The 15,784-nt window shown below is 46.0% G+C and overlaps 1 protein-coding gene across 1 annotated transcript in view; it reads left to right on the top strand.

The window, feature by feature from the left end:
* The window catches only part of CBL (Cbl proto-oncogene, E3 ubiquitin protein ligase), a 60,068-nt gene that overhangs the window by 28,452 nt on the left and 15,832 nt on the right, over positions 1-15,784 (top strand). The window contains exons 3-9 of the mRNA XM_015405485.1: positions 3,713-3,859; positions 6,539-6,695; positions 8,667-8,788; positions 11,545-11,682; positions 13,689-13,776; positions 14,268-14,399; positions 14,743-14,797. Of these exons, the coding sequence (XP_015260971.1) occupies positions 3,713-3,859; positions 6,539-6,695; positions 8,667-8,788; positions 11,545-11,682; positions 13,689-13,776; positions 14,268-14,399; positions 14,743-14,797 (839 nt within the window). The remainder of the gene's footprint in view (positions 1-3,712; positions 3,860-6,538; positions 6,696-8,666; positions 8,789-11,544; positions 11,683-13,688; positions 13,777-14,267; positions 14,400-14,742; positions 14,798-15,784) is intronic.

The raw sequence follows: 15,784 nt of genomic DNA, 5'->3' as shown, positions 1-15,784 counted from the left end.
GTCTTGGTGGTCTGTGCTGTTCTTAGCCAGGTCTGAGCCAAGCCCTTGCGATGGATGACCATCCTAACCTTGCTGCCACTGGCCTGGTCCAGGTGGGCTTGGCATGCTGCCGTATAGCACTGCTGGCATGGTCCAAACGCACCCCCCTCTCCTCATGGCTTTTCCACACTTCCCCTGTCCCAGTGGGCAGCCTGGTTTAAGAACTGTTAGGAAATAACACCTGTTGAATTTGGTTTCTTTGCAGTTAAGCCATTGGCATTTGCATCTTGAGAAGGCACGAGCCATTTTAAAAAATGGTTTTCCTTTATAGTTCGCTTTTCTCAGTGGGCCTCAAGGCAGATTACAAGTATGGTAGAACTATTCAGTTAGTTGGTAAGCTGACTACAAAATATAATATTTGAAAGGTAACAGTGTTTGAGTCCCAACAGCATAAACCCCTAGTAAAACAATACAGTGGAGCTGGGATTGAAGGATAGGGAGAAAAAACACAGTATCTCCTAACTGTGGTCACCTCCCAGGCCAGTCCATTACACCATAGCTCTGATTCTCTGCAAGAATGCCCTTCTGAACAATTCTATTTTGCACATTTTGCAAAAAAAAAAACACGATAGAAGCATGGGGGGGACCTTCCTAATAGCTTCAGGCAGACTGTTCCATAAGGTGAGTCACCACAGAGAATGTGCAAGAACAGGCAGTTGCTGATTTGACCTGTTTGCAGGGTGGCACCTTCAGAAGGCTTTGCTCTGATCTGCAAGCACTGGCACATGAGAACTTTTGTAAGTTTCCTTTGTGAATTCTTTGTGATACGTTTTAAAGAGGCAGATAGCAGCATTAACAAAAGTGAGACTTGGACCATCACACTGGCAAATCACAGCAGACATTAACTGGTAGTGCTGGTTTTGTAAAAAAGGCAAACTCCATTCTGGGGATAGTCAGGAAGGGAACTGAAACTAAAACACCCGATATTGTAATGCCCTTGCATAGAGCTGCGTTGTGGCCTCATTTGGAATACCGTGTGCCATTCTGCTCTCCATATCTCAAATAGGATATTGCAGAGCTGGGGAAAGTACAGAAGACAACCGAGATGGGTGATTGGAGCACTAATTTTTTTTAATCTACAACAAACAAATCTACACACTACAAACAGACACTCTACTACACATAACATATATACCAAGAGTGCAGTTACATTATATGCTTATATGCAATTACTTAATAAAAACTCTATATCAAATACTTTCCATTCTTCTCTCTTCTGTGTTCTCAAGTCCATTGTGCTATCCTTGCCTAGTCTTCTATTACATTTGCATTATACCAATCATAAATCTTTTTCCATGTTTTTTGAAATGTCCACTCTGTACTTAATCTCATTTCTAGAGTCAGTTTATCATTTTCTGCTTCTTCAAAAAGTTTGTTCACAAACTCCTGTTTCGTTGGTATCACCATAGTTTTCCAATATTTGGCATATAAGATTCTTGCAGCTGTCGTCATATAAACAGTCAAATACCTATTCTCTTTTTCATAATCCTTTGGAGCACCTTTCCTATGAGGAAATTGTGAAGAGTCTGGGAATTTTCAGTCTAGAAAAAAGGTAGCTAAGGATGGGCATGATGGAGGATTGTATGAATATCTAGAGAGCCCCCCCCCCAATCCCATAATATTAGAACTCAAGGGCATCCAATGAAGTTGATGGGCAATAGACTCAGGATGAATAAAAGGAAATAATACTTTAGTCAATGAGAAATCAAATCGTATAATTCACTGACAGTGGATGTAGTGACGGCCACGAGTGTAGGTGGTTTAAAAGGGAGTTAAATAGATTCATGGAGCAGAGGTCTATCGATGGCCACCAGCCGTGGTGAGGAAAGGGAACTTTCATATACAGAAGCAGCAAACCTATGAAAGCCACTACTAGGATTCCGCCTCAGGGGAAAGTCTTGGCTTCTGTGACCTGTTTCTTGGCCCTCCATGGCAACTGGCTAGTCACTGTATTAAACAGGATGCTAGACTAGGTGGACCATCGGTCTGGTCTGTCAGGCTGTTTTTATATTCTCAAGTGTTATGGACCTTTTTTGTGTCACTCGCAGAGAAAGCAGAACCACATGATTTCTGTGCTGCAGGGCTTTAGTGGTATTAGCTTGGGAATTTTTGCCTGCTTTTCCAAAAACTCATGCGTATAGACCGAGATGAACCTTTCTAATTGCCTTACAGTATTGTTTTGCAAAAGCTGCATAGAGCTTTAAGAAAAAAAAACCCTGGCTAATGAGATTAGACACAAACTGTAGTCTGGAACTGTAGATTAAGCAAGTTAGGCACAAAAAACAAGCCCCCAATATCAGTAATGGGCACAGGGCAACATTTGCCTCTATGCAGCTGCCGATGCGTCCATTGATGGGAAGGAAATATGGGCTTGTGGCTTGTGTGTGCAATGGTGGTGGTGGAGCTACAATTTTCATTTTATTTTATGTTTCATTTTGTGAAAGCTGCATAATGCACAGTGTTTTTTCTTGCTAGAAACTACCCCTCCAGCTTTTGGGTCCAGATTTTTGCTTTTATTATAAAAGTCTGTTTTATACATGCAGAATGAGTTTCGTAGTTGGAGAGGATGTCATAAAAATAGAAATATTTATGTAGAAAGCAACATCCACACACTGGATCGTCACTCTTTGAGTGGCTTGAGTTTGAGTTGGCAGAAATAAGGAACTAGGTCAATGTTTCCTTGCAAAGGGTACCGTTGCCTGACTTTGCATCTGCTGTCAAAGTACTAGGTAGACAGTCTGTGGCCAGTGTGGTGTAGTAAGATTCTCAGACTAGGATCTCGGAGACCCAGATTCGAATCTCCGGTGTGCCACAGAAGCTTGCTGGGTGACCTTGGGCCAGTCATACTCTCTCAGCCTAACCTACCTCACAGGATTGTTGTGAAGATAAAATGGAAGAATGGTGTAAGCTACTTCAGGTCCCCGTAGGGGAGAGAAATTGAGTATAAAGCAAAATAAATATGTCTCCTGGTGGCTTGAAAACTGGAAACATTACACAAAATGTTTTACACACAAAATCCAGCCAGACAATCCATTTCTGGTCAGGATTTCTGATTTCCACAGGCTTCCTTCGTCCTGCTTTCCTTTTGATTTGGGGGACTGAAGGGGCTTCCTCTGTTGCTCTCTCTTCCTTTGAAACCCTGAATCATCCTGTAAGTTTCCTGTGCTTGGCCAGACACAAGTTAGTATGAAATGACAGTCTGCGTTATTCCCCAATGAAGTCTGGCTAAATTATAAAATATACACAAGCTGATATCACGGGAGGAAAAAGTTTTCAAATAACAGTGATGTACTGAGTGGTGCTTTTGTATTCTAGCCTGATCACAGACTTCCTGCATGACCTTGAAATCATTTCTGATTTTCTGGTTGTGTCTCTAAATTTTTTGCCTACAAGGGATCTGCGAGGCAAAGTCAAGCGTCCAAAGAGCTATGTGTTAGAGTGCACTAAGATAAGGTTTCATTTCTCCCCCCCCCAAAAAAAAAGCCTCACCAAATGAGACCTCAAAAATCCCGCTTTCTTCCTCCTTCACTTGTGTGTTGCTTGTACACACGCAAGTGAGGTAGGAGGGAAACAGGAAAATGAGGCTTTTAAAAGTCTCATTTGATGCTTGTGCACATTTCCAGTGGCTCCTGGCTTCATATTTTAAAGCAGATGTGCATTTGTGATCTTGCAGGCGCAACCTTACAAAGCTGTCCCTGATCTTCAGCCACATGCTAGCAGAACTGAAAGGCATTTTCCCGAGTGGGCTCTTCCAGGGTGACACATTCCGGATCACAAAGGCTGATGCGGCGGAGTTCTGGAGGAAAGCTTTTGGGGAAAAGTAAGTACAGAAATCTTATATGTCCATTCATTCTTTCGTTTATTTAATCTCTATCCAGCCCTTCCCGCATAGAGGCTCAGGGTGGGTTACAACGTACAAAACTCACAACAATCAAAACCAACTCTTGAATATGTATTTCTTTGATCAGTGGTCTTGGACTGTAAATAAACATTGATTGATTGAAACCAACTCTAATACTATAAAATCACCAACCCTTCAAAACAAGATGGCATTCTTGTCCGGGCACGGCATAACAATAGGGAGAAGAGAGGCCAGAGCCTACAATTTCCCTCCCCGGTTATACAGTCCATTGATCGCAGATCCAGAGCAGGCAATTTAGTCCAGTGAGTGACCCAACAATTTACAGCGGATTACGGGAGGAGGGGCCAGATGGTATCTGACGTCCGCTGCCTCACCCAAAAGCCTGGCGGAACAGCTCCGTTTTACAGGTCCCGTGGAACTGTAAAAGATCTCGCAGGGCCCTGATCTCTATTGGGAGCCTTTTCCACCAGGTTGAGGCCAGGGCCGAAAACACCTTGGCCCTGATTGAAGCTAGAAAGATGTCTCTTGAGCTGGGGACTTCCAGTAAGTGCTGGTCTAATGAGCGCAAGGCCCGTCGGAGCACATATGGGGAGAGGCGGTCCCACAGGTATGTTGGTGCCTGGCCACTAAAGGCCTTAAAGGTTAAAACCAACAGCTTGAAACAAATCCGGAATTCTGTCGGCAGCCCAATGCAGTTGACGTAGCACCAGCTGAATGTGCGCCCACAGAGATGTCACAGTCAGCGTGCGTGCTGCCGCATTCTGCACTAGCTACGACTTCCGGATCGGGTACAAGGGTAGGCCCGCGTAGAGTGAGTTACAATAGTCCAGTCTGGAAGTGGCCATTATGTGGCTCACTGTAGCTAAGCTAAGTCACGGGTGGAGAGGTATGGAACCGGTTGCTGCACTTGCCGCAGATGGGGAAAAGCTGACTTGGCAACCACGGTGATCTTCTGCTAGGGATCTGGCAAGTCTTGAGGTGAAGGGCCTTTTCACAGCTGCCGAACATACCTGTCTTACCTGTTCTGACATCAAAGAATGTATGATGGAGTCCTGTGAGTTCCTGAAAGGTTTGTGGGGAATAGAATTGCCAGCACCAGGGACTTCTCTGCTGAAAAAGCTGTTCAAATCACTAAGTGTCAGTTTATACATTAGGTGTCCTGTATCACTGGCATATTGATCCTGGTGCCTGTGTTCTCCCAGCGATGCTGCCTTTGATACCACCTTTTTTTGCAGGACTAGTGCCAGTGTGGCTTTTAGTAGACCCAAAGAGAGTTATCAGTACTGACCAGACTGTCTAGGAATGCAAGGCTATGTTGTGTCTCTAAAGGGGCTTCCCCTTTCACTTTTATTAACAGTTACACTGCATATTATTTACGAAGAACTTCGTCTTAACAGTCAGGAGGCTGTATGCCTTCTGTAGGTCACATTACTGTGGTATCAGCGTTTTGTATTTTCTGTTGCAGTAAGATCGGGGGACATTAATGCATTTCCAGCTTCAGGAAGCTAGACTGTTGTAATAGTAGGAGGTTGTCTCTATAGAGATTAAGTGTAGTTGGAGGCCAGAATCATAAATTCTTCTTATATAGCTTCTGTTATACACTGGAAGTCTATGAAAAGGTACTTGAAAAGTGCTAGTGGTCAAAATGCTTGCTTATGGTTGCCAGACAGCTCCCCCACCACCACCCGTGGAGGCGGGGGTCCCCCACCACCAGCCCCTGCCCCCCAGCCACTGATCAGCTGGCTGGTTGGGGGACTTATCAGTAGAAAGAAGAAGGCCTAGGCCACGTTGCTGGCATTGCACAGGAAGTGCCAACTTCACACCAGCAACTTCCTGGTGACCCTTTAGTATTTGGGCAAAAACTCTATGGTAGAAGCCAGTTTTGCCATAGAGTTTTTGCCCAAGTACCAGAGCATCACCTGGAAATCACTGGCATGATGACTTCACTTCCTGCGTGACGCTGGCAAGCATGGCTTAGGATGTCTTCTTTCTACTGGTAAGTCCCCCATCCCTCGTCGGTTGCCAGGAGGCAACTCTGCTTATACTCCTTACTCAAATCTTGCCCTCCACCAATGGTATTGTTACTGGATGAATGTCTGAAAGCAGTTAATTAGACTTTTTACAATGAGGTTACCCTAGACAGAAGGCCTTGCAGCTTCCTGGTTATTTACTATTCCACAAATAAAGGGGCAGGCACTTGGGGAGGGGCCATAGCTCAGTGGTAGAACATCTGCTTGACATGCAGAAGGTCCCAGGTTCAATCCCTGGCATTTCCAAAGGATCAGGTGAAAAAAAATCTCAGCTTGTGGACCTTTGAGAGCCACTGCCAGTTTAAGTAAACAATACTGGCCGTGATGTAGCAGTGGTCGGTTTCAGCGTCAGGCAGCTTCATGCATTCAGTTTGGGAGCAGATTAATTTGACAGGTTAAAAACTAGCGCTTCTCTTGTCATTTTATGTGAACTGCTCCTTTGAGGCAAAGAAATCTTGTTTTAGGGATGAGCTTAGCTGCCTTTGCCTTTCCTCCTCCCCTCATGGCTGTGAATCCATATGTGCACATAGAACACACTGCGGCAGAAGGTGTTGTTTCTCAGCCACTTGCGCACTGACGGGTGGACTGTTCATTTGTTCCCTACCAGAACCATTGTCCCCTGGAAGATGTTCCGCCAGGCCCTCCACGAAGTGCACCCTATAAGTTCAGGCCTTGAGGCGATGGCGCTAAAATCAACGATTGACTTGACGTGCAATGATTACATTTCTGTGTTTGAATTTGATATCTTTACGCGACTGTTCCAGGTAAGAAGAAAAGAACCGGTGTCGCTTAATGATCAAAATAGCTTCCTTATTCCAGAGTTCTGCATTTTTTTCTTTCTTTCTTTCAAAACAAAAAACGGGGGAAGAAGATCTGGGAGGAATTTATAATCCAGCAACTAAAGAAGTTTTTTTAAAAAAGAAAAGAAAAAACCCCATAAAGACGAGACAAAATTATAGCAACATTGCTGGTGGATCTACACATAAGTTTCTAAAAATATGTCCATACACACTTGCCGTCTATATGCCATGGGTTCAGATGTTGATAGAGGTCTAAGGTCCTCGATCCACTGTTTTACCAGAGGTGGGCTTTTATCTTTCCAGTGCTATAATAATTCTAAACTACTGTTATATGTCAATGTTTTTATTATATGGTAGACTAGTAAGCCTAAGCACACTACGCCAAAACTACCAGCTGTCTCCTCTGGCGTAGACTGCCATCTTCTCCTCTGTTTGTTTGTTTTTTTTAAATACAAGTTTTATTAAAATTTTATGCACTAATCAACAAATCCAATAGGAAAGTCAGAATACAAGTAAAACAGTTTGCAACATTAACAACATGCAATAGTAATAATTTAAAAAACTGTGCATAAGCTTCATAACGTTTGTGTCAGTTATACAGTAACAACTTGTATTTAACATTGCTAAGGGTTTCCCAGTCGAACTCATCTATATTGATTCTGTCTAATAAAGGATACTAAGTATGTAGTGGGCTCATCAAATCGCATTCCGTTTGAGCTTCTGAGTAAAAAGTATTAAAATTTTCTAATAGAAATAGGTCCCAAACCTTATGCACCCAATGTTGTATAGATGGAGGGCTGGGATCTTTCCAATGCTTGGCTATAACTATTTTGGCCGCAGTGAGTAGCGTACCAATCATTTTCAAAGAGGATAAAGGAGGTGAATCAGCGGGCCACAAATTCAATAAGAGCAACAGTGGATCTGGTGGAACTATAATGCCAGTTAAATCTTTAATCTTTTGAATAACAAGAAGCCAGAAATTATTGATAACCGGGCATGAACCACCCAGCAATGAATATAGGACGCTTTTACCCCACATCGTTTCCAGCATAAAGGTTTAATATGCGGAAATATATGTGTTAATTTAGCTGGGGTAAGATACCAACGAGTGAGAACCTTCATATTGGCTTCAAATACATAAAGTGAGTTTGACTGCTTGCAGCCATCTTCTCCTCTGGTAGCCAATTCCTGGTCTGTTGGAAGACCAGAGCAAGGGTGCTGATCTGTTGGTCTGCAATTTTACACTTCCAGAAATAGGAGATGTAAATGCTGACACAAGACCACAGTCCCTTGGGGCTGCCTTAGAGTCGTGCTCTGGTGGTTGAGATTCACCGGGAGTTCAAATCCCAGCTGAATCTTAGCTCCTGGTGGGCAAGCTGGGAATCTTCCAGCCTCTGTTCTGTGGCAGAAGAAGGGACTCTCCCATTGTGCAGGCTTGTGAGTATAAACGAGAGGAAGGGTTGTAACCAGTGTTCCCTCTAAGCTGAGTTAGCGTGAGCTAGCTCACGGTTTTTTAGCCTCCGGCTCACACATTTTTGTCTCAGCTCAGGAAGGACGGCTCCAGAGCAAACTAATTTATGCAGTGGCCAAATTGCTCGCTCACAGCTTTAATGCCAGTAACTCACCAAGTAGAATTTTTGCTCACAAGACTCCACAGCTCAGAGGGAGCATTGGATGTAACCTGCTCTCGGGTTGTGGAGAACTTTGCACCATATTTTTATAATCTCAAGATCCTGCCCATGTTTCTTTGGGAGTCAGGTCAGCTGAACTGTAGTGGGCTACTTCTCAGTAGTGATGCTGGGGGCCTGGTCCCGCGGGATACACAAAAGGAGGCCTAGTCTGAAGATGTCAGGTACATTTCAGTTTTCTCAGTGGGGGTCAGAAGACCAGCTTCCCTGCTGACGACTAGCTACTGATGGTGCTCTTTGTCTTCAGCCCTGGTCCTCTTTGCTCAGGAACTGGAACAGCCTGGCAGTGACTCACCCGGGCTACATGGCATTCTTGACGTACGATGAGGTCAAAGCGCGGCTTCAGAAGTTCATTCACAAACCTGGCAGGTGAGAGAGCGTGAAGGCAGAGAATCCCTTTCTGCCTTGACATATCGTGTACCGTGTGCTGTGTCAAAGGAAGTCGAGTGTAATGGCAGTGTGGCGGTTAATGTTTGTTATGTGTTTAAAAGATTTCTATCTCACCTCTCAGTCAAAAACTTCTCAGGTGGTTTTAGGGTCTTGTCCCTGAAGGTCAATATGACACACCGTTGGAGGGTCACATGACTCCATGAAGCATCCTTATACTGAATCAGGCCATCTGGTCCATCCAGGCCAGTGTTGTCTACTCAGACAGGCAGCGGCTTTCTGCGTGTCAGGCAGATGTTGTTCACATCACCTGCCTGGTCCTCTTTAACGGGAGGTGCCAGGGATTGAACCTGGGACCCTTCTGCATGCCAAACCGATGTTCTGCCACTGAGCCACAGCCCCTCCCCAATACATGAAGTTGCCTGATGCTGAATCAGACCCTTGGTCTGTCGAGGTCAGTTTTGTCCACTCAGTCGGGCAGCCGGGTCTCCAGGGTCTCAAGCAGAGGTGTTTGACATCTTCTACTATGTGAGTCTTTTTAACTGGAGAAGCCAGAGGTTGAGACTGGGACCTTCTGGCTAATTAATAGGAGACAGAGAGTGAGTCTAAATGGGCAGTTTTCACAGTGGAGGGTGGTAAGCAGTGGGGTACCACAGGGATCAGTACTCGGTCTGATGCTTTTTAACTTGTTCATTAAAGATTTGGAGTTGGGAGTAAGCAGTGAAGTGGCTAAATTTGCAGATGACATGAATTTGTTCAGGGTAGTGAGAACCAGGGAGGATTGTGAGGCACTCCAATGGGATCTGTCGAGGATGGGCGAGTGGGCGTCAACGTGGCAAATGGGGTTCAATGTGGCCAAGTGCAAAGTGATGCACATTGGAGCCAAAAGTCCTAACTATAAATATATGTTGATGGGGTCCGAACTGGTGGAGACTGACCAAGAGAGAGATCTTGGAGTCGTGGTAGATAACCCAATGAAAATGTCTAGACAGTGTGCGACTGCAATAAAAAAGGACAACGCTATGCTCGGGATTATTAGGAAGGGAACTGAAAACAAATCAGCCAGTATCATAATGCCCCTGTATAAATAGCATTGGAAAAAGTGCAGTAAAGGGCAACTAGAATGGTAAAAGGGTTGGAACACTTTCCCTATGAAGAAAGGTTAAAATGCTTGGGGCTCTTCAGCTTGGAAAAACGACGGCTGAGGGGTGACATGATTGAGGTTTATACAATTATGCGTGGGATAGAGCAGGTAGAGAAAGAGGTACTTTTCTCCCTTTCTCACAATATAAGAACTTGTGGGCACTCAATGAAATTGCTGAGCAGTTGAGTTAGAACGGATAAAAGGAAGTACTTCTTCACCCAAAGAGTGATTAACACATGGTATTCACTGCCACAGGAGGTGGCAGCGGCTGCAAGCAGGGACAGCTTCAAGAGGGAATTAGATAAGCATATGGAGCAGGAGTCCCTCAGTGGCTATTAGTCACAAGGTATGGATAGGAACTCTCAGTCTGGGGCAAGTGATGCTCTGTATTCTTGGTGCTTGGGGAGTGGGGGCAACACTTTGGGGGGGATCTGGTGTCCCAGCCTCACTGTTGGACCTCCTGTTGGCACCTGGTATTTTTGGCCACTGTGTGACAGAGTGTTGGACTGGTTGGGCCATTGGCCTAATCCAACATTGGCTTCTCTTATATTCTTATGTTCTGTGCCAAGCAGATTCTCTACCACTTAGCCACGGCCCCTCCCCTTTTGTAATGTGAGTATACAGAGACCTCAGGCATCTGTACTGCAGTAAGGGTGGTCAGTCACGGCTGCCCCCACTTTCTCCTGGTGACCCAGGGTCGAGATTGAGGGGATGGAAGAAGAAACAAGTGCACATTCTCAATAGTGCTCTTGTCTTGTTGTTTAGGGGCAGTTTTCGCTCCCCCCAGTAGTGAGTGTGGCAGACAGCGAGGCTGGTTTGCGCTCAAGATGTGCTGCATAATAAGGGCTTATTTTGCAGCTTGCAATGTCTAGTCCAGAGTTTCCGGTGTGTCAGGTCATTTCTTGTTTGTCAGCAAGCCTTCCCTCTACATTTCAGATCACAAAGGTGGGTGGGGATTCGATAGAAAGAGACACGTGTGCCTGGGAGCCAAGGGAAAAAAATGTCCTTGTTCCAAGGGGAAGTGTCAGACTGTGGCAAAACTAGAGCGTGTGTCGGCTGTGTCTCCCAGCCCTAGAATGAGAGTTTACTGCCTTCTTTTGGGTCTTCGGCCTTCCCTACAGAAGTCTCATATAATCCAAAGCTAAGAGTCCAGTGGTGCCTTTAAGACCAACAAAGTTTTATTCAAGGTATGAGCTTTTGAAAAAGTGTGCGTGTGCACACGAAAGCTCATACCCTTGAATAAAACTTTGTTGGTCTTAAAGGTGCCACTGAACTCTAATAAATTTGTTCTACTGCTTCAGACCAACATGGCTAACCACCTGGATCTATAACCCAAAGCTGATGTCTAACATCAAAGAAGTGAAGAGCACCTTTGCGGTGATGAATGAGTCTAAATTTCCTCTTAGGTGCAGCTTACAGCTGTTTGAATTCCTTCTGTCTAGCTGTGGGTCATCTCCTTTGATCTGTAGAAACTGATGTGCCAAGCTTGAAGATTTACTTATTTTATTCTTTTGAAAGAAAAGGTTGCAGCATCCATTGGAAATTTGGCAAGTAGCAAAATCTGCATTGAAATCTGTGTCCCTTTTGTTTGCAGTTACATTTTCCGGCTGAGCTGTACACGGCTGGGTCAGTGGGCGATCGGTTACGTCACTGCCGATGGAAACATCCTTCAGACAATCCCCCACAACAAACCCCTCTTTCAAGCACTGATTGACGGCTTCAGGGAAGGCTTGTAAGTGGCTCCTCTGCACTGTTTGTAGGGATTACTGCCCATTCTGACAGTCGGTGCTCTTCAGACGCAGTCTTGCATTGTCACTGTCACGGCTCAGGTAGGGTGTCACCTGATGCTGCCACCACTCTGGATTTAGGATCCCTTGAAAAGGCCCAGAGGACCCTCCCAAACCTTTAGACCTCCCTTTTGGCCAAATAATAGGTGTGAGGACCAGGCAGAGTAAACAACAAGGAAAAGGTTTATTTTATAGGAGGTCAAACAAACAAGGTGCAGGAATAATAGCAGTAAGTAGGTGAAAAGAAAAGAAATCAAATGCCCTAACGCGTCTAAATATATACTGTCCCTAGCTCACTATCTCAAGTGGCCTTAGACTACTCCCCCTTCCCTCAGGATGAGGGTTTCTTCCACACAGAAGCCTCTTTCTTCTGGCCCTGTTTCCTGGGAAGAAGAACAGCTTTTCCTCTTGTACCAGTTCTTTTATTCCCCAGCCCTCTTCTTCTCTATTGGTCAAAATTGGTGCCAAAACTTCCCAAGGCCTTCTGGGGTTTGTAGGCCCAGCCTCCCCTACTGCTAGCCAGACTCCCTGGGCCTAGTAGGCCTCTGGTGGCACAGCCCAAATCATGACACCCCCCCACCAGACCAAATCATGGGGTCCTGCTCCGGATCCCCATTGATGCAGTCTGCACATGGGATTTTGGCTGTGGTTTGCCCTCTTTTAACTCACTTAACATTAACATATAAAAACTGTAAAACAGTATTCTGATCAACATTAAAGAGAATACAATATCAGGTTAATGCATTGCAGGTCCTCCTGGGTCAAAACTCTTCTCTAATGTCTTATCATCAGCTTTCGCTGGGAGTAAGTTCTGAATTGGATCTTAACCACGCCATTGAGTTCAGAGGTTTTGGACCTTCTGCTTTTGTGTTGGCTTCAGATGGATGCTTGGCTACTATATCCTGTAACACATACAGTGCTCTTTGTCTCAAATAGTCTGAATTTAGCCTCTGAAGTTCATGAAAAAGCTCACTTAGAACATGAGGGTGAAACTCGTTTTTAGATATCAGTGTAGCTACTTCAGAATAAATGGTGTCTCTCAAAGCTTCAAACATAGAAAGATCACTGCCTGTTTCTGGTTTGAATGTTTTTGTCACAGTAGTAGGATCCACTGGATCTGGCATGTTATTAAAGCTCTCCAGAGAGTCTTCATCAAATTCTCTTCTCCTGCTGGTGTCAGGTGGACTTTTGTCACTAAAAGGTGGAAGAGTAGAGATGTATCCAGCATTCTGGTGGCAACACAGCAGTGGTGACTTTTCCTTGCCCTGGATTTGCTGGGCTGTCTTCATTCAGTAGCCACCCCATAGGAGTTACAAGGCAAGAGAGGAGCAGAGAGGGTTTGCCATTGTATTCCTCTGGGCTGCTGAGGCTGCTATGTACCTGCCAAACACTGAAGCTTTATACATATCTGTAAGCATATCTGGTCTAAGGACTGTAATAGAAATAAACTGAAACACCTAAGCTTGTAAAATGCTCAGTTCCGACCTTAAGCACGTGCATAATTGTTTTGAGAGAGGGCCTATCATTTAGACTACTCTCGAACTCCTTAAATACATACCGGGCTCAGCTTGTCATTTCAGTTTAGGCTGTCTCGTCATGCCACGGACAGCAGAGTTGTAACGCACACACTTCTGGGGGTGAAAGTGTCCCAGTGTGATTGGCCAGGAGAGGGGTTTAAGGCGGAGAGTGTGTCTGTTTCCAGCATATTTGTGCAAAAGCTTGTCTCGTGGTTCGCCAGCTGCTATTTTAAGCACTCTGGGTTTTGCGAGTGTCCCCTTGATAAGAAGGTTCCTCTTTCAAATGAAACTCCCCACCCCCACCCCCAGTAGCCAGTCTTTCCCAGCTGAGATGAGGTGCTATGATTGTGCCATACCCAGCTGGTTTTGCTATGGAGGGGGGCGGGGGTTAACTTTTCTGGTTGAATTGAATTGTCTTGTCTTCTTCTTTGTAGCTACTTATATCCTGATGGGCGAAATCAGAACCCTGACTTGACTGGTCTCTGTGAACCCACACCTCAGGATCACATTAAAGTTACACAGGTGAGAGGAGAATTCTATCCCCCTTCCTTCCTTCCTTCCTTCCTTCCTTCCTTCCTTCCTTCCCTCCCTCCCTCCTTCCTTCCTTCCTTCCTTCCCTCCCTCCTTCCTCCCTCCCTCCCTCCCTCCCTCCCTGTGCCTGTCTTTTTCTTTTTCTTTCTCTCTCTCTCTCTTTCCCCCCTCCCCCAGCATGGCTTTGGTTCTATGGCATACAAGCTTTTAAAGGTCCTTTGGGTCATGCAAAATATGAATTTGGGGAAGACAAACTGGCCGTGAAGCAGCACGAAGGCTCTTCAGAGCATTGGGATTGCCATGATCGCTTGGGGCACTGGCTTCCTTTCCTCCTTCCTCCTTTCGGGTGGTCAGCCGCTTAAAAATAGTCCGCTGCCAGCCCTGAAGCCGGGCTTCTAAAAGCTGCCCAGGTGCGCCAGTCTTCTTGCAGATCGGGAAACATCTTGATTCCACTGTCTGTTATCTTCTGCCCTTACCTTTAGGAGCAATACGAACTGTACTGTGAGATGGGCTCCACCTTCCAGCTCTGTAAAATCTGCGCCGAAAACGACAAGGATGTGAAGATCGAACCCTGCGGCCACCTCATGTGCACTTCCTGTCTCACAGCGTGGCAGGTGAGGAACCTGTGCCCTCTGCAGCCTCTCTGCCAGCCCCTGTTTGTGCTCGCTGTGTTTTGACAGAGCGGCTGCTTGCTCCACAGGAAAGTCTGGGTGGGGTGGGGTTCGGGCACGTGGCGTCCAGTGCACAAATCAGCAGCCTCATGTAGCTGTACATCTGCACAGGCTAATCTGCCCTGTGCCTTGAATTTTTGCATCAGTGTTGGTGTGAACAACTCTTGAGTCTCAGCTGAATAAGGCCTGGTAGCTGCTGTATAATGTCTCTGTCTGGATGAAGTGGGATGCACACGTGTAAGGGGAGCGCATGCCATAGTCTGTCACTCCTTTTTCTCTTGTGCAGGCACAGGGTTACAAATTGTCTGGGGCAGCGGTCCCCGGCCTTTTTGGGCCTGCAGGCACATTTGTAATTCTGATGGGGCATGGTGGGGCAGCCACAAAATGACTGCCACAAAACGGCTGCTGCAGGAGGCACAGCCAGCCACAAAACGAATGCAACAGCTTAACTTCAGTCACTCGGTGTGCAGATCCTTGGGTTGTGGTGGCAGCTGCTGCCAGAGCAGCATTTAAAAAAATCTGCCCAGTCAAATCTCCAGCCAGTTTGGTGTCGTGGTTAAGTGCGCAGACTCTAATCTGGGAAAGCCGGGTTTGATTCCCCACTCCTCCACTCGCAGCTGCTGGATGACCTTGGGCAAGCTATAGTTCTGTCAGAGCTGCTCTTGAAAAAGAGCCGTTTCTGTCAGAGCTCTCTCAGCCCTGCCTACCTCTCAGGGGGTCTGTTGTCGGGAGGGGAAGGGAAAGGGGTTTGTAAGCAGCTCTGAGACTCCCAAGTGAAGGGCGGGGCATAAAGCCAATCTCTTCTTCAGTACTCAGTCAGAAGCCTTGCTGGGCATCCTATGCGGCTCTTCCGCTTCCTAAAAACACTTGGCAGGCACCAGGAAAGTTGTCTGTGGGCGCCATATCAGGGACTCCTGGTCTGGTACTACAGCAAATTATAATTTGGACGGCCATACTGCAGTTGTGTGGGAATGTAGTGTGCCAGTTTGGTGTAGTGGTTAAGTGTGCAGACTCTAATCTGGGAGAACCAGGTTTGATTCCCCACTCCTCCACTTGCACCTGCTGATGTGACCTTGGGTCAGTTGCAAGCTCTGGCACAGCTGTCCTTGAAAAAGAGCAGTTTGTATCAGAGTTCTCTCAGCCCCACCCACCCCACAGGGTGTCTGTTGTGGGGAGGGGAAGGGAAAGGAGTTTGTAAGCCGCTCTGAGACACCTTTGGGTAGTGAACGGCGGGGTATAAATCCAATCTCCTCCTCTTCTTCTTCTCTCTGGTATTGAGATGCTCTTGCTGTGAAAATTTCCCGTGCTGGTTATGAGTCTCCCCTTTC

The sequence above is a fragment of the Gekko japonicus genome, unplaced genomic scaffold (assembly GCF_001447785.1).
Source record: "Gekko japonicus isolate JY-2015 unplaced genomic scaffold, Gekko_japonicus_V1.1 scaffold2070, whole genome shotgun sequence".
Lineage (NCBI taxonomy): Eukaryota > Metazoa > Chordata > Lepidosauria > Squamata > Gekkonidae > Gekko > Gekko japonicus.
Note: the sequence above shows the minus strand (reverse complement) of the source record. Positions and strands in the feature narration are given on the sequence as shown.